The 17,340-nt window shown below is 46.6% G+C and overlaps 1 protein-coding gene across 3 annotated transcripts in view; it reads left to right on the plus strand.

Annotated features, from left to right (window-relative positions):
* Nucleotides 1-17,340, plus strand: part of ITSN2 (intersectin 2) — a 392,176-nt gene that overhangs the window by 246,467 nt on the left and 128,369 nt on the right. For all 3 annotated transcript variants that reach the window (XM_082251747.1, XM_082251748.1, XM_082251746.1), the window contains 2 exons: nucleotides 15,733-15,880; nucleotides 16,098-16,303. In XM_082251747.1, coding sequence (XP_082107873.1) covers nucleotides 15,733-15,880; nucleotides 16,098-16,303 — 354 coding nt within the window. The remainder of the gene's footprint in view (nucleotides 1-15,732; nucleotides 15,881-16,097; nucleotides 16,304-17,340) is intronic.

Consider the following 17,340-nt stretch of genomic DNA (forward strand, 5'->3'; position numbering starts at 1 on the left):
GAAGCGCAGTATCCCCTACCCCCTACTACTCAGCTCCTCAGGTGTTCACAAGTGTTGGCCCCGGTGTTAGTTTTGCTCAGGCAGAGGGGGAATGCGGTACTGGGGTACCTGGACAATCTCCTTCTGCACGCAGAGTCTCCCCCTGTCATACAGGACGATTTGGGCATCACTCTGCAAGATCTGCAAGAGTTCAGTTGGATGCTGACATTTCAAAATTCAGCTCGGACTCCATCTGGGCCTGACTCTGGATTCAGCCTCAGCTCAGGTGTTTCTTCCAGAAACAAAACTGCTGAAGTTGCAGCATGCGTTTTGGCTCTTGTTATCCAACCGCCGGTTTATCTCTCAGGACTTGCATGCAAGTGCTGGGTTTGATGGTCTCTACCTTCGAGGTGGTTCCATTTGCTCAGTTTCATACCATACCTTTGCAATAGGAGATTTTGGCCAAATGGGACAAGAATCCTCGGTCCCTGGACAATCTGGTCCTGTTGTGCCTTAGTACGAGGGGATCCTTGCTGTGGTGGCTCCGTCCACCGGTGCTTCGGCAGGGAAAGTCTATTCTTCCCTTGTACTGGACGGTGGTTTCCACGGATGCCTGCCGGTCTGGGTGGGGAGGTGTCTTGGGCACGGAATCGGCCCAGGGAGTTTGGTCTCGGGAGGAGTCCAGACTGCCCATCAATATCCTGGAAATTCGGGCGATCAGGCTTTGCCTGTCCCTGTCTGCAGGAGTGTCCGGCAAGGATTCAATCGGACAATGCCATGGCAGTGGCAAATGTCAATCATCAAGGGGGCACCAGAAGTGCCTTAGCGGCCAAAGAATTGGCCGGGATTCTAAGGTGGGCAGAATGCTTTGTTCCAGCCCTCTCTCTACTTTGCATATTCCAGGGGTGGAAAATTGGCGTACTACCTCAGTCGGCAGGCCCCGAGTCCGGGCGAATGGTTCCTTCACCCGAAGGGGTTTCAACAACTGTGTCTCCAGTGGGGGACCCCCTGGCACATGCTGCAGGTGCTCTGGTGGCCCCTTGGGGCCAGTATTGTCTAATTATATATGCCTTTCCTCCTCTACAGCTTCTGACGAGACTTTTGCGCAGAATCGAGGCAGAAGGGATTCCAGTCATTCTGGTGGCCCCATACTGGCCTCGACAGTCTTGGTACGCAGGCCTGGTAAGGCTGGTAGCCAATGCCCCTTGGGGACTCCCTCTAAGAAAAGATCCTTTGTCTCAAGGACCCATCTTCCATCCTGCTTTACGGTCACTGGCTTTAACCGCTTGGCTTTTGAAAGCCAGGTACTGAAGGACAGAGGGTTGTCGGATTCGGTAATTCTTCCTCTGTTAAAAGCTAAGAAGTCTACTTTTAGGAAGATTTATCATTGCGTTTGGAAGGCGTACATTCCTTGGCGTGAGTCTCGGGGGGTCCTTTTTCGTTCTTTTTCGTTCCTTTTCGGTGTCATGTCTGCTGGAGTTTTTACAAAGAGGTATAGATTTACGTTTGGCCCTGGGCACCATCAAGGGTCAGATTTCAGCTTTGGAAATTTTTTTCCATTGCCCCCTTGCCACGAATTTCCTGGTTTACACTTTCGTGCAGGGGGTTCGCCATCTGGCTCCTCCGGTAAGGTCCCCGGTGCCTCCATGGGATCTTAATCTGGTACTGTCAGTTCTTCAAAAACCGTCTTTTGAAAATATTTGTGAACTTCCTCTACTTATTCTGTCACAGAAGGTGGCTTTCTTGGTAGCTATTAATTCTGCACGCAGGGTCTCAGAGCTGGCTGCGTAGGGACAAAGTGGTACTTCGTCTCTGTCAGTCATTCCTTCCTAAGGTCGTCTCGGGGTTCCACTTAAATTAAGACATTGTGTTGCCTTCATTGTGTCCTAAGCCGAAACATGCATAAGAAATTGCCTTGTATTCCCTTGATGTGGTTCGGACCATCAGGGTGTACTTAGCGGTAATTGAGTCGATTCGCAAATCTGATTCCTTGTTTGTCCTTATGTATGTTTCTCGTAGTGGTTTCCAAGTGGATCAGGCAGACGGTGGTGCAGGCCTATTCTATCAAGGGTCAGGCTCCTCCTTTCCCTTTTTAAGGCGCATTCTACAAGGGCGCTTAGTGCCTCCTGGATTTTCTGTCATCAGGCGTCAGTGGCCCAGGTTTGCAAGGCGGCCACCTGGTTGTCTGTACACACATTCACAAGGTTTTACAAGGTGGATGTGCTTGCATCTGCGGATGCTGTGTTCGGCCGCAAAATTTTGCAGGCTGCTGTTGCAGAGGCTCTTGCCTCTTAAGGGTGTATTTTTTCCTGGTAGGGGAGCTCCAGTTGTTCCTGGTTGAGCTCCTGATTTACCTAGTTGGCTAAGTTTAGACCTTTTGAAAAATAAGTTTATTGCTGTAAAAAAAGGGAGAAAGAGGACCTTAACGCGTGTAATATCCGGGTATGTTTACAAAAAATTGGAGGCAGGCATCCAGTCCTGCTAGTGGTGGATTTTGAAGGCACTCGCATGGATCGGGTTTGTGTGGTATGTGGCTGATGATCTGCTAATCCAATATGTTGTATCATGAAACAGATGTGTATGCAATAGGAAATTTGCAATGTAAAACTAACAGATATATTAGTTTTGCAATCAGATATATATATGGCATTATTGTGGCTGATCTTGAGGAAGCATGAAGCGAAACGTGTCGACCATTACGCTGTACCAATACCTCTCATGTGAAGACCATATGTAGAGGTTTTGCATATGCCATTTTATATGTAATCAACACATTATTCTTTGTGTTGATGGTTTTAGCCAATATTATGTCTATTATGTCTTCTATGTATTTATATATTTAATAAATGGATTTTTTTAATGATAATCTGTATCCATGTGAGTGCCTTCAAAATCCACCACTAGCAGGACTGGCTGCCTGCCTCCAATTTTATGTTTATTGCTGTGTTTTTCCCACCCCTCGTGTTGACACTGCTTTGGGACCTCCCAAGGGTCAAAGAAGATATGGAGCTGTGTCAGTCAATGAAAGAAAGAGAAAACTGGATTTTTGTCTTACCGTAAAATCCTTTCTCCAATGTTCATTGACTGGATGGACACCGCACCCACCGTTCTGTTGGGTTATGTATTCTGCTATTGACACTGCTTGTTACAAAACTGAAGTCCTATAGCAGGAAGTGGGAGTATACCCCCTGGGGCTGCCCTATAGGCGTAGTCAATTATTTTCCACCTAGTGTCCTACTCTTAAGGAGAGCAGCATTACCCAAGGGTCAAAGAAGATATGGAGCTGTGTCTGCAATGAACATCAGAGAAAAGGATTATACGGTAAGACAAATATCCAGTTTTCACAGCTGCATGCAATTTTAAGGCTTGATATGTGTGATGTCGATTTACTTTGCGCAATCTAATTTTTTATGGTTTACCAAAAAACGGTAATTGAATGCATTTTTGTGTCCTAAAATTAACTTAAGTATATTTGTTATTGAAATTTTGAATTTCCTAATCCATTACACTAATATCCTATAACATAAAAAATGGGAACTGACACCATTTTATTCTCTAGAGTGTCTGCTTTCAGAAAATACATAATATTTTGGGGATTCTGTGAATGGTCCCGCAACCTTTTGGAACTTATGTGTAGTGTTGAGCGAACACGGACTGTATTATTCGTGTTCGTACCGAATAATTGGATTTTTTTTACCCGAACACGGACACGGACACTTTACTGTATGTTCGGGTAAAAATCCGTGTTCGGTCGTTTTATTTCCGGGTTTTGCATGCTTTGGCGCTCTTTTCATGGCGGGCTTTCAACAGCCAATCAACAATCGTTTAACTGGTGTGCCTTAAGCCATCCCAGCCATGCCTGCAAATGTCTTAGTAGCTGTGATTGGCCGTCTGAAGCATGTGACCAAGTCTTTATAAGTTCGAGGCAGCCGCCGCAGCAGCGTCATTCTGCTGCTTAGCTAAGGGACAGAGCACACATCAATGTGCTGGCTGCTGATTAGGGAAAGATAGGCAGGAAAAAACCATTTGTGTCCGGATAGAATTGAGGGACAGGTCGGAGTGTTTAGGCAGGGCGAGTTGTAGGCATTTTAGGGATAGAGTCTGCTGAATTATAGGGTCAGTGTCTTCTACAAACTACAATCGATATTGCTGTGTGGGGGGTGGGGTGAATCTGCACTCAATCCTGATCTACGATCTCTTCTCAATCCTGTTAGGGACAGAGTCTGCTGAATTTTAGGGAAACTGTGTTCTACAAACTACAATCGATATTGCTGTGTGGTGTGGGATTGGAGATAGGCAGGTGTCAGTGATCCACATCCATTTTTCTGTGTGTGAGCTGCAGTGAACACAATCTTTTTGGGCTGCAGTGAACACAATCTTTTTGGGCTGCAGTGAACACAATCTTTTTGGGCTGCAGTGAACACAATCTTTTTGGGCTGCAGTGAACACAATCTTTTTGGGGTGCAGTGAACAAAATCTTTTTGGGGTGCAGTGAACACAATCCTTTTTGGTGTGCAGTGAACACAATCTTTGTGGGGTGCAGTGAACAAAATCCTTTGTGGGGTGCAGTGAACACAATCTTTTTGGGGTGCAGTGAACAAAATCCTTTTTGGGGTGCAGTGAACAACATCCTTTTTGGGGTGCAGTGAACACAATCTTTTTGGGGTGCAGTGAACAAAATCCTTTGTGGGGTGCAGTGAACACAATCTTTTTGGGGTGCAGTGAACACAATCTTTTTGGGGTGGAGTGAACAACATCCTTTTTGGGGTGCAGTGAACAAAATCATTTTTGGGGTGCAGTGAACAAAATCCTTTTTGGGGTGCAGTGAACAAAATCATTTTTGGGGTGCAGTGAACACAATCTTTTTGGGGTGCAGTGAACACAATCTTTGTGGGGTGCAGTGAACACAATCTTTTTGGGGTGCAGTGAACAACATCCTTTTTGGGGTGCAGTGAACACAATCTTTTTGGGGTGCAGTGAACACAATCTTTGTGGGGTACAGTGAACAGAATCTTTGTGGGGTGCAGTGAACACAATCTTTGGGGGGTACAGTGAACACAATCTTTTTGGGGTGCAGTGAACACAATCTTTGTGGGGTGCAGTGAACACAATCTTTTTGGGGTGGAGTGAACAAAATCATTTTTGGGGTGCAGTGAACAACATCCTTTTTGGGGTGCAGTGATCAAAATCCTTTTTGGGGTGCAGTGAACACAATCTTTTTGGGGTGCAGTGAACAAAATCCTTTGTGGGGTGCAGTGAACAGAATCTTTGTGGGGTGCAGTGAACACAATCTTTGGGGGGGTACAGTGAACACAATCTTTTTGGGGTGCAGTGAACACAATCTTTGTGGGGTGCAGTGAACACAATCTTTGGGGGGTACAGTGAACACAATCTTTTTGGGGTGCAGTGAACACAATCTTTGGGGGGTACAGTGAACACAATCTTTTTGGGGTGCAGTGAACACAATCTTTGTGGGGTGCAGTGAACACAATCTTTGGGGGGGTACAGTGAACACAATCTTTTTGGGGTGCAGTGAACAACATCCTTTTAGGGTGCAGTGAACACAATCTTTGTGGGGTGCAGTGAACAACATCCTTTTAGGGTGCAGTGAACACAATCTTTGTGGGGTACAGTGAACAGAATCTTTGTGGGGTGCAGTGAACACAATCTTTGGGGGGTACAGTGAACACAATCTTTGTGAGGTGCAGTGAACACAATCTTTGTGGGGTGCAGTGAACACAATCATTGTGGGGTGCAGTGAACTCAATCTTTGTGGGGTACAGTGAACACAATCTCATACTTCTGAAGATTTGAGGGTGCTGCCTGTTCCATACTCCCCCTACTCCTCATCTAGCCTTTTAGGGGTACAAACAATAGTAATTGGGGCCTAGTGTGGTTGTGTACGTGTGATATACATACACTTTTTTTGGATCATATTTTCTATTCCGCTATTTAATCAAAAACCTTTGGGGATCAGTTAAATTGGGGGATAGTCTGTGTTGGTACGTGTGAGAGAGATCCACCTTTCCAAGTTGTTGGGGTTCATCTCATACTTCTGAAGGTTTGAGGGTGCTGCCTGTTCCATACTCCCCCTACTCCTAGCCTTTTAGGGGTACAAACAATAGTAATTGGGGCCTAGTGTGGTTGTGTACGTGTGATATACATACACTTTTTTTGGATCATATTTTCTATTCCGCTATTTAATCAAAAACCTTTGGGGATCAGTTAAATTGGGGGATAGTCTGTGTTGGTACGTGTGAGAGAGATCCACCTTTCCAAGTTGTTGGGGTTCATCTCATACTTCTGAAGGTTTGAGGGTGCTGCCTGTTCCATACTCCCCCTACTCCTCATCTAGCCTTTTAGGGGTACAAACAATAGTAATTGGGGCCTAGTGTGGTTGTGTACGTGTGATATACATACACTTTTTTTGGATCATATTTTCTATTCCGCTATTTAATCAAAAACCTTTGGGGATCAGTTAAATTGGGGGATAGTCTGTGTTGGTACGTGTGAGAGAGATCCACCTTTCCAAGTTGTTGGGGTTCATCTCATACTTCTGAAGGTTTGAGGGTGCTGCCTGTTCCATACTCCCCCTACTCCTAGCCTTTTAGGGGTACAAACAATAGTAATTGGGGCCCAGTGTGGTTGTGTACGTGTGATATACATACACTTTTTTTGGATCATATTTTCTATTCCGCTATTTAATCAAAAACCTTTGGGGATCAGTTAAATTGGGGGATAGTCTGTGTTGGTACGTGTGAGAGAGATCCACCTTTCCAAGTTGTTGGGGTTCATCTCATACTTCTGAAGGTTTGAGGGTGCTGCCTGTTCCATACCCCCCCTACTCCTCATCTAGCCTTTTAGGGGTACAAACAATAGTAATTGGGGCCTAGTGTGGTTGTGTACGTGTGATATACATACACTTTTTTTGGATCATATTTTCTATTCCGCTATTTAATCAAAAACCTTTGGGGATCAGTTAAATTGGGGGATAGTCTGTGTTGGTACGTGTGAGAGAGATCCACCTTTCCAAGTTGTTGGGGTTCATCTCATACTTCTGAAGGTTTGAGGGTGCTGCCTGTTCCATACTCCCCCTACTCCTCATCTAGCCTTTTAGGGGTACAAACAATAGTAATTGGGGCCTAGTGTGGTTGTGTACGTGTGATATACATACACTTTTTTTGGATCATATTTTCTATTCCGCTATTTAATCAAAAACCTTTGGGGATCAGTTAAATTGGGGGATAGTCTGTGTTGGTACGTGTGAGAGAGATCCACCTTTCCAAGTTGTTGGGGTTCATCTCATACTTCTGAAGGTTTGAGGGTGCTGCCTGTTCCATACTCCCCCTACTCCTCATCTAGCCTTTTAGGGGTACAAACAATAGTAATTGGGGCCTAGTGTGGTTGTGTACGTGTGATATACATACACTTTTTTTGGATCATATTTTCTATTCCGCTATTTAATCAAAAACCTTTGGGGATCAGTTAAATTGGGGGATAGTCTGTGTTGGTACGTGTGAGAGAGATCCACCTTTCCAAGTTGTTGGGGTTCATCTCATACTTCTGAAGGTTTGAGGGTGCTGCCTGTTCCATACCCCCCCTACTCCTCATCTAGCCTTTTAGGGGTACAAACAATAGTAATTGGGGCCTAGTGTGGTTGTGTACGTGTGATATACATACACTTTTTTTGGATCATATTTTCTATTCCGCTATTTAATCAAAAACCTTTGGGGATCAGTTAAATTGGGGGATAGTCTGTGTTGGTACGTGTGAGAGAGATCCACCTTTCCAAGTTGTTGGGGTTCATCTCATACTTCTGAAGGTTTGAGGGTGCTGCCTGTTCCATACTCCCCCTACTCCTCATCTAGCCTTTTAGGGGTACAAACAATAGTAATTGGGGCCTAGTGTGGTTGTGTACGTGTGATATACATACACTTTTTTTGGATCATATTTTCTATTCCGCTATTTAATCAAAAACCTTTGGGGATCAGTTAAATTGGGGGATAGTCTGTGTTGGTACGTGTGAGAGAGATCCACCTTTCCAAGTTTTTGGGGTTCATCTCATACTTCTGAAGATTTGAGGGTGCTGCCTGTTCCATACCCCCCCTACTCCTCATCTAGCCTTTTAGGGGTACAAACAATAGTAATTGGGGCCTAGTGTGGTTGTGTACGTGTGATATACATACACTTTTTTTGGATCATATTTTCTATTCCGCTATTTAATCAAAAACCTTTGGGGATCAGTTAAATTGGGGGATAGTCTGTGTTGGTACGTGTGAGAGAGATCCACCTTTCCAAGTTGTTGGGGTTCATCTCATACTTCTGAAGGTTTGAGGGTGCTGCCTGTTCCATACCCCCCCTACTCCTCATCTAGCCTTTTAGGGGTACAAACAATAGTAATTGGGGCCTAGTGTGGTTGTGTACGTGTGATATACATACACTTTTTTTGGATCATATTTTCTATTCCGCTATTTAATCAAAAACCTTTGGGGATCAGTTAAATTGGGGGATAGTCTGTGTTGGTACGTGTGAGAGAGATCCACCTTTCCAAGTTGTTGGGGTTCATCTCATACTTCTGAAGGTTTGAGGGTGCTGCCTGTTCCATACCCCCCCTACTCCTCATCTAGCCTTTTAGGGGTACAAACAATAGTAATTGGGGCCTAGTGTGATTGTGTACGTGTGATATACATACACTTTTTTTGGATCATATTTTCTATTCCGCTATTTAATCAAAAACCTTTGGGGATCAGTTAAATTGGGGGATAGTCTGTGTTGGTACGTGTGAGAGAGATCCACCTTTCCAAGTTGTTGGGGTTCATCTCATACTTCTGAAGGTTTGAGGGTGCTGCCTGTTCCATACCCCCCCTACTCCTCATCTAGCCTTTTAGGGGTACAAACAATAGTAATTGGGGCCTAGTGTGGTTGTGTACGTGTGATATACATACACTTTTTTTGGATCATATTTTCTATTCCGCTATTTAATCAAAAACCTTTGGGGATCAGTTAAATTGGGGGATAGTCTGTGTTGGTACGTGTGAGAGAGATCCACCTTTCCAAGTTGTTGGGGTTCATCTCATACTTCTGAAGGTTTGAGGGTGCTGCCTGTTCCATACTCCCCCTACTCCTCATCTAGCCTTTTAGGGGTACAAACAATAGTAATTGGGGCCCAGTGTGGTTGTGTACGTGTGATATACATACACTTTTTTTGGATCATATTTTCTATTCCGCTATTTAATCAAAAACCTTTGGGGATCAGTTAAATTGGGGGATAGTCTGTGTTGGTACGTGTGAGAGAGATCCACCTTTCCAAGTTGTTGGGGTTCATCTCATACTTCTGAAGGTTTGAGGGTGCTGCCTGTTCCATACTCCCCCTACTCCTCATCTAGCCTTTTAGGGGTACAAACAATAGTAATTGGGGCCCAGTGTGGTTGTGTACGTGTGATATACATACACTTTTTTTGGATCATATTTTCTATTCCGCTATTTAATCAAAAACCTTTGGGGATCAGTTAAATTGGGGGATAGTCTGTGTTGGTACGTGTGAGAGAGATCCACCTTTCCAAGTTGTTGGGGTTCATCTCATACTTCTGAAGGTTTGAGGGTGCTGCCTGTTCCATACCCCCCCTACTCCTCATCTAGCCTTTTAGGGGTACAAACAATAGTAATTGGGGCCTAGTGTGGTTGTGTACGTGTGATATACATACACTTTTTTTGGATCATATTTTCTATTCCGCTATTTAATCAAAAACCTTTGGGGATCAGTTAAATTGGGGGATAGTCTGTGTTGGTACGTGTGAGAGAGATCCACCTTTCCAAGTTGTTGGGGTTCATCTCATACTTCTGAAGGTTTGAGGGTGCTGCCTGTTCCATACTCCCCCCTACTCCTAGCCTTTTAGGGGTACAAACAATAGTAATTGGGGCCTAGTGTGGTTGTGTACGTGTGATATACATACACTTTTTTTGGATCATATTTTCTATTCCGCTATTTAATCAAAAACCTTTGGGGATCAGTTAAATTGGGGGATAGTCTGTGTTGGTACGTGTGAGAGAGATCCACCTTTCCAAGTTGTTGGGGTTCATCTCATACTTCTGAAGGTTTGAGGGTGCTGCCTGTTCCATACTCCCCCTACTCCTCATCTAGCCTTTTAGGGGTACAAACAATAGTAATTGGGGCCTAGTGTGGTGGTGTACGTGCGAGATACATACACTTTCTTTTTGATCATATTTTCTATTCCGCTATTCAAATAAAACCTTTGGGGACCAATTCAATTGCGAGATAGTCTGTGTTGGTACGTGTGAGATCCACCTTTCCAAGTTGTTGGGGTTCATCTCATACTTCTGAAGATTTGAGGGTGCTGCCTGTTCCATACTCCTGCTCCTACTGCTCAACCATCCTTTTAGGGGTACAAACAATAGTAATTGGGGCCTAGTGTGGTTGTGTACGTGCGAGATACATACACTTTTTTTGATCATATTTCCTATTCCGCTATTCAATAAAAACCTTTGAGGATCAATTGAATTGCGGGATAGTCTGTGTCGGTACGTGTGAGATCCACCTTTCCAAGTTTTTGGGGTTCATCTCATACTTCTGAAGATTTGAGGGTGCTGCCTGTTCCATACTCCTCCTCCTACTCCTCATCCATCCTTTTAGGGGTACAAACAATAGTAATTGGGGCCTAGTGTGGTTGTGTACGTGCGAGATACATACACTTTTTTTGATCATATTTCCTATTCCGCTATTCAATAAAAACCTTTGAGGATCAATTGAATTGCGGGATAGTCTGTGTCGGTACGTGTGAGATCCACCTTTCCAAGTTTTTGGGGTTCATCTCATACTTCTGAAGATTTGAGGGTGCTGTCTGTTCCATACTCCTCCTACTCCTCATCCATCCTTTTAGGGGTAGAAACAATAGTAATTGGGGCCTAGTGTGGTTTTGTACGTGCGAGATACATACACTTTTTTGGATCATATTTCCTATTCCGCTATTCAATAAAAACCTTTCTAGGGCAAGATCTTAAATTACAGAAATATGAGGAGACCGTCAAATAAGGGCCGTGGCCTGGGTCGTGGTGCTGCTGGTAGAGCTCCTGTTGCAAGGAGAGGACGTGGTCGATCTGTGCCAGCTACACGCACAAGTGAAACACCTTCCTCAAGTGTGAGTAGGCGACAGAACCTGCATCAGTATTTGGTAGGGCATCAAACGCCCCTAGAAGTGATGAGGCCAGAACAAGTTGAGGCGATAGTAGATTGGTTTGCTGCTGACAGTGCCTCCAGTTCCTTCACATTGTCTCCCACCCAGTCTACTGCAGAAAGGTCAGAGTTGGCACCTGCAGCCAATGTCCAACCGTCTTTCACCTCACCCCCTTGCAAATCAGGCCAGCAGTCTGAGCCCCAAGCCATACAGCAGTCTCTTATTCTTTTTGAGGACTCTGTCAGCAGGGTTTCCCAGGGCCATCCACCTAGCCCTGCCCCAGAAGTGGAAGAGATTGAGTGCAGCGATGCCCAACCACTTATTTCTCAAGATGAGTACATGCAAGGATCATCGCAGCACGTCTCCGATGATGACGAAACGCAGGTGCCAACTGCTGCGGCGTTCAGCATTGTGGAGACCGACAAGGAGGGCAGGGGTGAAGACTGGGTGGAAGATGATGTGGAGGACGATGAGGTCCTCGACCCCACATGGAATGAACGTCATGCAGGTGACCTGAGTAGTTTGGAGGAAGAGGCGGTGGTCGCACAGAGCCACCAGCACAGCAGAAGAGGGAGCAGGGTGCAGAAGCGGAGCGGCCGTGCCCTAGACACTACGCCCGCTACTGCCCAACGCAGCAAGGGAACGAGCGCACCAAAGTCAGCTCAAAGGAGTTCTCTAGCGTGGAAGTTCTTTAGAAAATGTGCTGATGACAGGACACGAGTGGTTTGCACCCTGTGCAATCAGAGCTTGAAGCGAGGCATAAACCTTCTCAACCTGAGCACAACCTGCATGATCAGGCATCTAAGTGCAAAGCACGAGCTGCAGTGGAGTACACACCTTCAAAACCAAGAAACGTCTCTGGCTCATCCTGCTTCCTCTTCTGCTGCAGTCTCGGCCGCTCCAGCCACATCTGTAGTGATACCGGCACCTGCCACCCCGCAAACAGACGATCTGTCAGCAACACCACCACCTGGGTCACCAACAACCATCTCCACAATGTCCCGTGGAAGCGTTCAGCTTTCCATCTCCCAAACACTTGAGAGGAAGAGGAAGTACCCCCCTACCCACCCGCGATCCCTGGCCCTGAATGCCAGCATTTCAAAATTATTGGCCTTTGAAATGCTGTCATTCCGTCTGGTGGAGACGCACAGTTTTAAAAACCTTATGTCGGTGGCTGTCCCACAGTACGTCGTGCCCAGCCGCCACTACTTTTCCAGGCAAGCCATCCCTTCCCTGCACAACCAAGTGGGGGAAAATATCAGGTGTGCACTGCGCAACGCCATCTGTGCCAAGGTCCACCTAACTACGGATACGTGGACCAGTAAGCACGGTCAGGGGCGTTATATCTCCCTAACGGCACACTGGGTAAATGCAGTGGCGGATGGGCCTGAGGCGGATAGCAATTTGGCGCATGTCCTTCCACCACCGAGGATTGCAGGGCGCTTCAGTTTGCCTCCTGTTCCTAACTCCTCCTACTCCGCTTCCTCATCCTCTACCGCCTCCTCATCCGGACAGCGTAACACCTTCACCACCAACTTCAGCACGGCCAGGGGTAAACGACAGCAGGCAGTTTTACAACTTGCCTGTTTGGGGGACAAACCACACACCGCGCAGGAGTTGTGGAGGAGCATGGAACAGCAGACAAATGAGTGGTTGCTGCCAGCGAGCCTCAAGCCCGGCCTGGTGGTGTGCGATAACGGGCGAAATCTCATAGCAGCTCTGGGCCTAGCCGGTTTGACGCACATCCCTTGCCTGGCGCATGTGCTGAATTTGGTGGTGCAGAGGTTCCTTAAAAACTACCCCGATATGTCAGAGCTGCTGCAGAAAGTGCGGGCCGTTTGTGCGCACTTTCGGCGTTCTCACCCTGCTGCTGCTCGCCTGGCAGCGCTGCAGCGTAACTTCGGCCTTCCCGCTCACCGCCTCATATGTGACGTGCCCACAAGGTGGAACTCCACCTTGCACATGCTGGAAAGACTGTGCGAGCAGCAGCAGGCCATAGTGGAGTTTCAGCTGCAGCACGCACGCGTGAGTCGCTCTGCGGAACAGCACCACTTCACCACCAATAACTGGGCCTCCATGCGAGACCTGTGTGCCTTGTTGCGCTGTTTTGAGTACTCCACCAACATGGCCAGTGGCAATGACGCCGTTCTCAGCTTAACTATCCCACTTCTATGCCTCCTTGAAAAAACAATTCGGGCGATGATGGAAGAGGATGTGGCACAGGATGAGGAGGAGGAGGAGGATGAAGAGGTAACATTTCCAAGGCTTTCAGGGCAGTCATTCGCAAGGGGCTCCGAGGGTGGGTTCCTGCACACGCAAACGCCAGGGACGCAATTGTCCAGCAGGGGCACAGTTCTGGAGGATGAGGAGGAGGAGGAGCTGGAGGAGGAGATGGAACCATGTTCACAGCAGGGTGGCACCCAGGCCAGCTCATGGCCATCACTGGTGCGTGGCTGGGGGGATACAGAGGACACGGACGATACACCTCCCACAGAGGACAGCCTTTCGTTGCCTCTGGGCAGCCTGGCACACATGAGCGATTACATGCTGCAGTGTCTCCACAACGACCGCCGAGTTGCCCACATTCTAACTTGTGCTGATTACTGGGTGGCCACGCTGCTGGATCCCCGTTACAAGGACAACGTACCGTCCTTAATTCACTCACTGGAGCGCGATCGCAAGATGCGCGAGTACAAGCGCACGCTGGTAGACGCCATGCTGCTGGCATTCCCATCTGACAGCGGGGCCACAGTGGAAGCACAAGGCAGAGGAGGAGGAGGAGGAGGTCGCCAACGCAACCAGGGCACCGCCAGCACCTCAGAAGGCAGGGTTAGCATGGCCGAAATGTGGAAAAGCTTTGTCAGCACGCCACAACAAACAGCAGCACCAGCAGCTCAGATGGAACGTCTTAGCAGGAGGCAGCATTTTACCAACATGGTGGAGCAGTATGTGTGCACACGCCTACATGTAGTGAATGACGGGTCTGCCCCCTTCAACTTCTGGGTCTCCAAATTGGGCACATGGCCTGAGCTTGCCCTTTACGCCTTGGAGGTGCTGGCGTGCCCTGCAGCCAGTGTATTATCTGAACGGGTATTTAGCACGGCTGGGGGCGTTATAACAGACAAGCGCAGCCGCCTGTCCAGAGACAATGTGGACAAGCTCACGTTCATTAAAATGAACCAGGCATGGATCCCACGGGACTTTTCCGTACCTTATGCAGAATAGCAATGGATACCGACCTTACCCACCCATTGTTCCATTTTTGCTCTTTCTCACTCTTTTGGGGTGTACCCTCATTTAAAATTTTTGAAAAGAAGCAGTGTTGGCTACCTCGTCCTCCTCCTCAGGGCCAGATTAATGTAGGGGCTATTGGAGCTGCAGCTCCAGGCCCCTACCTTTTATATAGGCCCCGGGTTGGCCATATTCACTGTTACCGCTCTTCTGTCACTTGTAAACACAGAAGTCTGGCTTCTATGCTCGCTTCCCCAGGCAGCACCCTCAGAACCTCCCCACACAGCGTGAAGGCCGGACAAGGAGGGACAGTTGGCGATGCATGGATGTGTTTATGGGCTTCAGAGACAGCATCCCATGTTGAATTAGGCATGCATGGCTGCACCCTTCCTCCTCTGGGTGCATGGCAAGGCACGGCCCTTAAGGCCCTTCAAAATCCTCAGCACCAAGCCCATGATGCTGTTAATCCGGCCCTGGTCCTCCTCCACCGCCGCTTCCACCTACACCGCCCATAGGTGTGCGCAGCCTATTGCATTAAGGTGTGCACCCCAAAGTTGAAATACACATGCATGTGTTTGCCAGCAGGGAGAGTAATGTATCGGGGCCATGTACCTGTAGGCAAGGAGAAATAGAGCAGAGCAGGTCCCAGGGAGATCTTTCCCATCTCCTCACTGGCAATGCTATGTGCCCTAGGTGATTAGGGTGTGCCCAGGCACACCCAGCACACCCTGTGCGCACGCCTATGTCACCGCCACATCCACCACCACCTCAACCTCCCTCCTACTCCATATGGGCCTCGTCCTTCAGAGATGAAGAAGAACATTGTTTTATTTTTCTGTTTTTTTTTGTTGTTTTAAGTTATTTCCCTATCCACATTTGTTTGCAGAGCACTTGCCATGCTCTTAATTACGTTTTGCTGCCATTTGCAGCACTCTAGCCCTTTCCTTTGGTGTTTTAGAGCCATTTTAGTGCCTTAAAGTTCGGGTCCCCATTGACTTCAATGGGGTTCGGTGTCCGGGAAAAGTTCGGTAAAAGTCCGGGACACGGACCCGGACTTTTTTTTAAAGTTCGGCCGAACCCGTCGAACACGGACATCTAGGTGTCCGCTCAACCCTACTTATGTGTCCTAAGAGGTTGCGGGCGGTGGGGTGCAAGGTCCAGCAGAAGTGGAATTGGGTACCTGCCAAATCTAGGTACCAGACCCCCCCCCCCAAAAGAATTTCCCATTTAGGGTAAAGTTTAGCATTAGTGTCTACCAATATTATGTTTTAAATCTATGATTTCTTTTCATACTTGCAGAATTTTCTGAACACTCTCTTTAAATCTACAGGTCGCTTTCACCAACTAAGCCCTCTGAGGGGGATAAGGAGTATAAGAATCTACCTTTCTCTAGCCTTAATGTTAACTCAACATGGCAGAAGATGTCTGCATTTACACGCACTATCTCTCCAGGCTCTGTGTCTCCTATTCATGGACAGGTAAGGATTAGGAAGGTTTTCATTCTGCATGAAATGATTAACAACCCTCCATTTAAACATTATGTTGCTGCCTAGTTTTTATACAGATTTAGTCATCTTGTTTTTAAATTTACCAGTTTTTGTGTACATTTCTGTGTTGTGAGATTTTTCTGAGAATCTATAATATTAGTCACCATGACAAATGTTCTGAAAAAATAATTTCTGGAACCTATTGCAGGGTCAGCCGGTGGAGGAAGTAAAGGCTCAAGCACTGTGCTCATGGACTGCAAAAAAGGACAACCACTTGAATTTTACCAAAAACGATACCATCACCGTGTTGGAGCAGCAAGAGAATTGGTGGTTTGGAGAGGTTCGGGGACAGAAGGGATGGTTTCCTAAATCTTATGTGAAGATTCTACCGGGAAGTGAAAATAAGAGCCCTGAGTGAGTAAAATCATGTAACTTTTAGGGCCAGTTCACACTATAGAAATGCAGTCCAGATGCTTTTCTCCATGCCTGTTTTTGACACGTTTTTGGTGCTTTCCAGTGTGTTTTTGGTTCAGTCCAGTGCATTTTTTTCCCCCTCTTTTTTTCCTAAACTTAAATAAGGACGTGTGTTTTTTGGTGCGTTTTTATGCATTTTACCACTTTCCAGTACAGTCCAGTGCAGAAAAAAATGCAGCATGTTCTACTTTTTTTCTGGAACTGAAACGCACTGGAATTGACTGCACTGGTGTAAACTATGCTATTGAAAACCATATGATCTACTATCCATGTGTTTTTGATGCAGAAAAAAAATGCCCTGGACTGCATGTGGTGTGAACTGGCCCTCACACTCAAAAGGTGAGCCAGCATTGAAAGCCTTCCAATTCAAGGGAGAGAGGTATGGAGGATGTACAGCACATTGTGCCGGCATTGATAGCCTTCCAGGTCAGGGGAAAGAGGGATGGAGGATGTATATTGTGCCAGCATTGAAAGCCTTCCAGGTCAAAGAGAGGAATGGAGGATGTACAGCATATTGTGCCAGCATTGATAGCCTACCAATTCAGAGGAGAGAGGTATGCAGGGTGTACAGCATATTGTGCCAGCATTGATAGCCTTCCAGTTCAGAGGAGAGAGGTATGCAGGATGTACAGCATATTGTGCCAGCATTGATAGCCTACCAGTTCAGAGGAGAGAGGTATGCAGGATGTACAGCATATTGTGCCAGCATTGATAGCCTTCCAGTTCAGAGGAGAGAGGAATGGAGGTGTATGTTGTAAGTGATACTCAGTGACAAGTTCCCATTTACATTTTTTCAAAGTCCTCATTCAGGTGATTTCTGCTACCAACAAAATGCATTGCTATGAAAGATTTTCATATCATCACTTCTTGATGAAAATATCTAGTTGGGAAAAGAGGAATAATACTTGAATTTGGCTGGAAAAAGCAGGCACCATTTTTCCTTTTTTTTTTTTTTTTATAGTCCTGGGAATATATTT

Source organism: Pelophylax lessonae, assembly GCF_965119305.1.
Source record: "Pelophylax lessonae genome assembly, chromosome: 3".
NCBI classification, from domain to species: domain Eukaryota; kingdom Metazoa; phylum Chordata; class Amphibia; order Anura; family Ranidae; genus Pelophylax; species Pelophylax lessonae.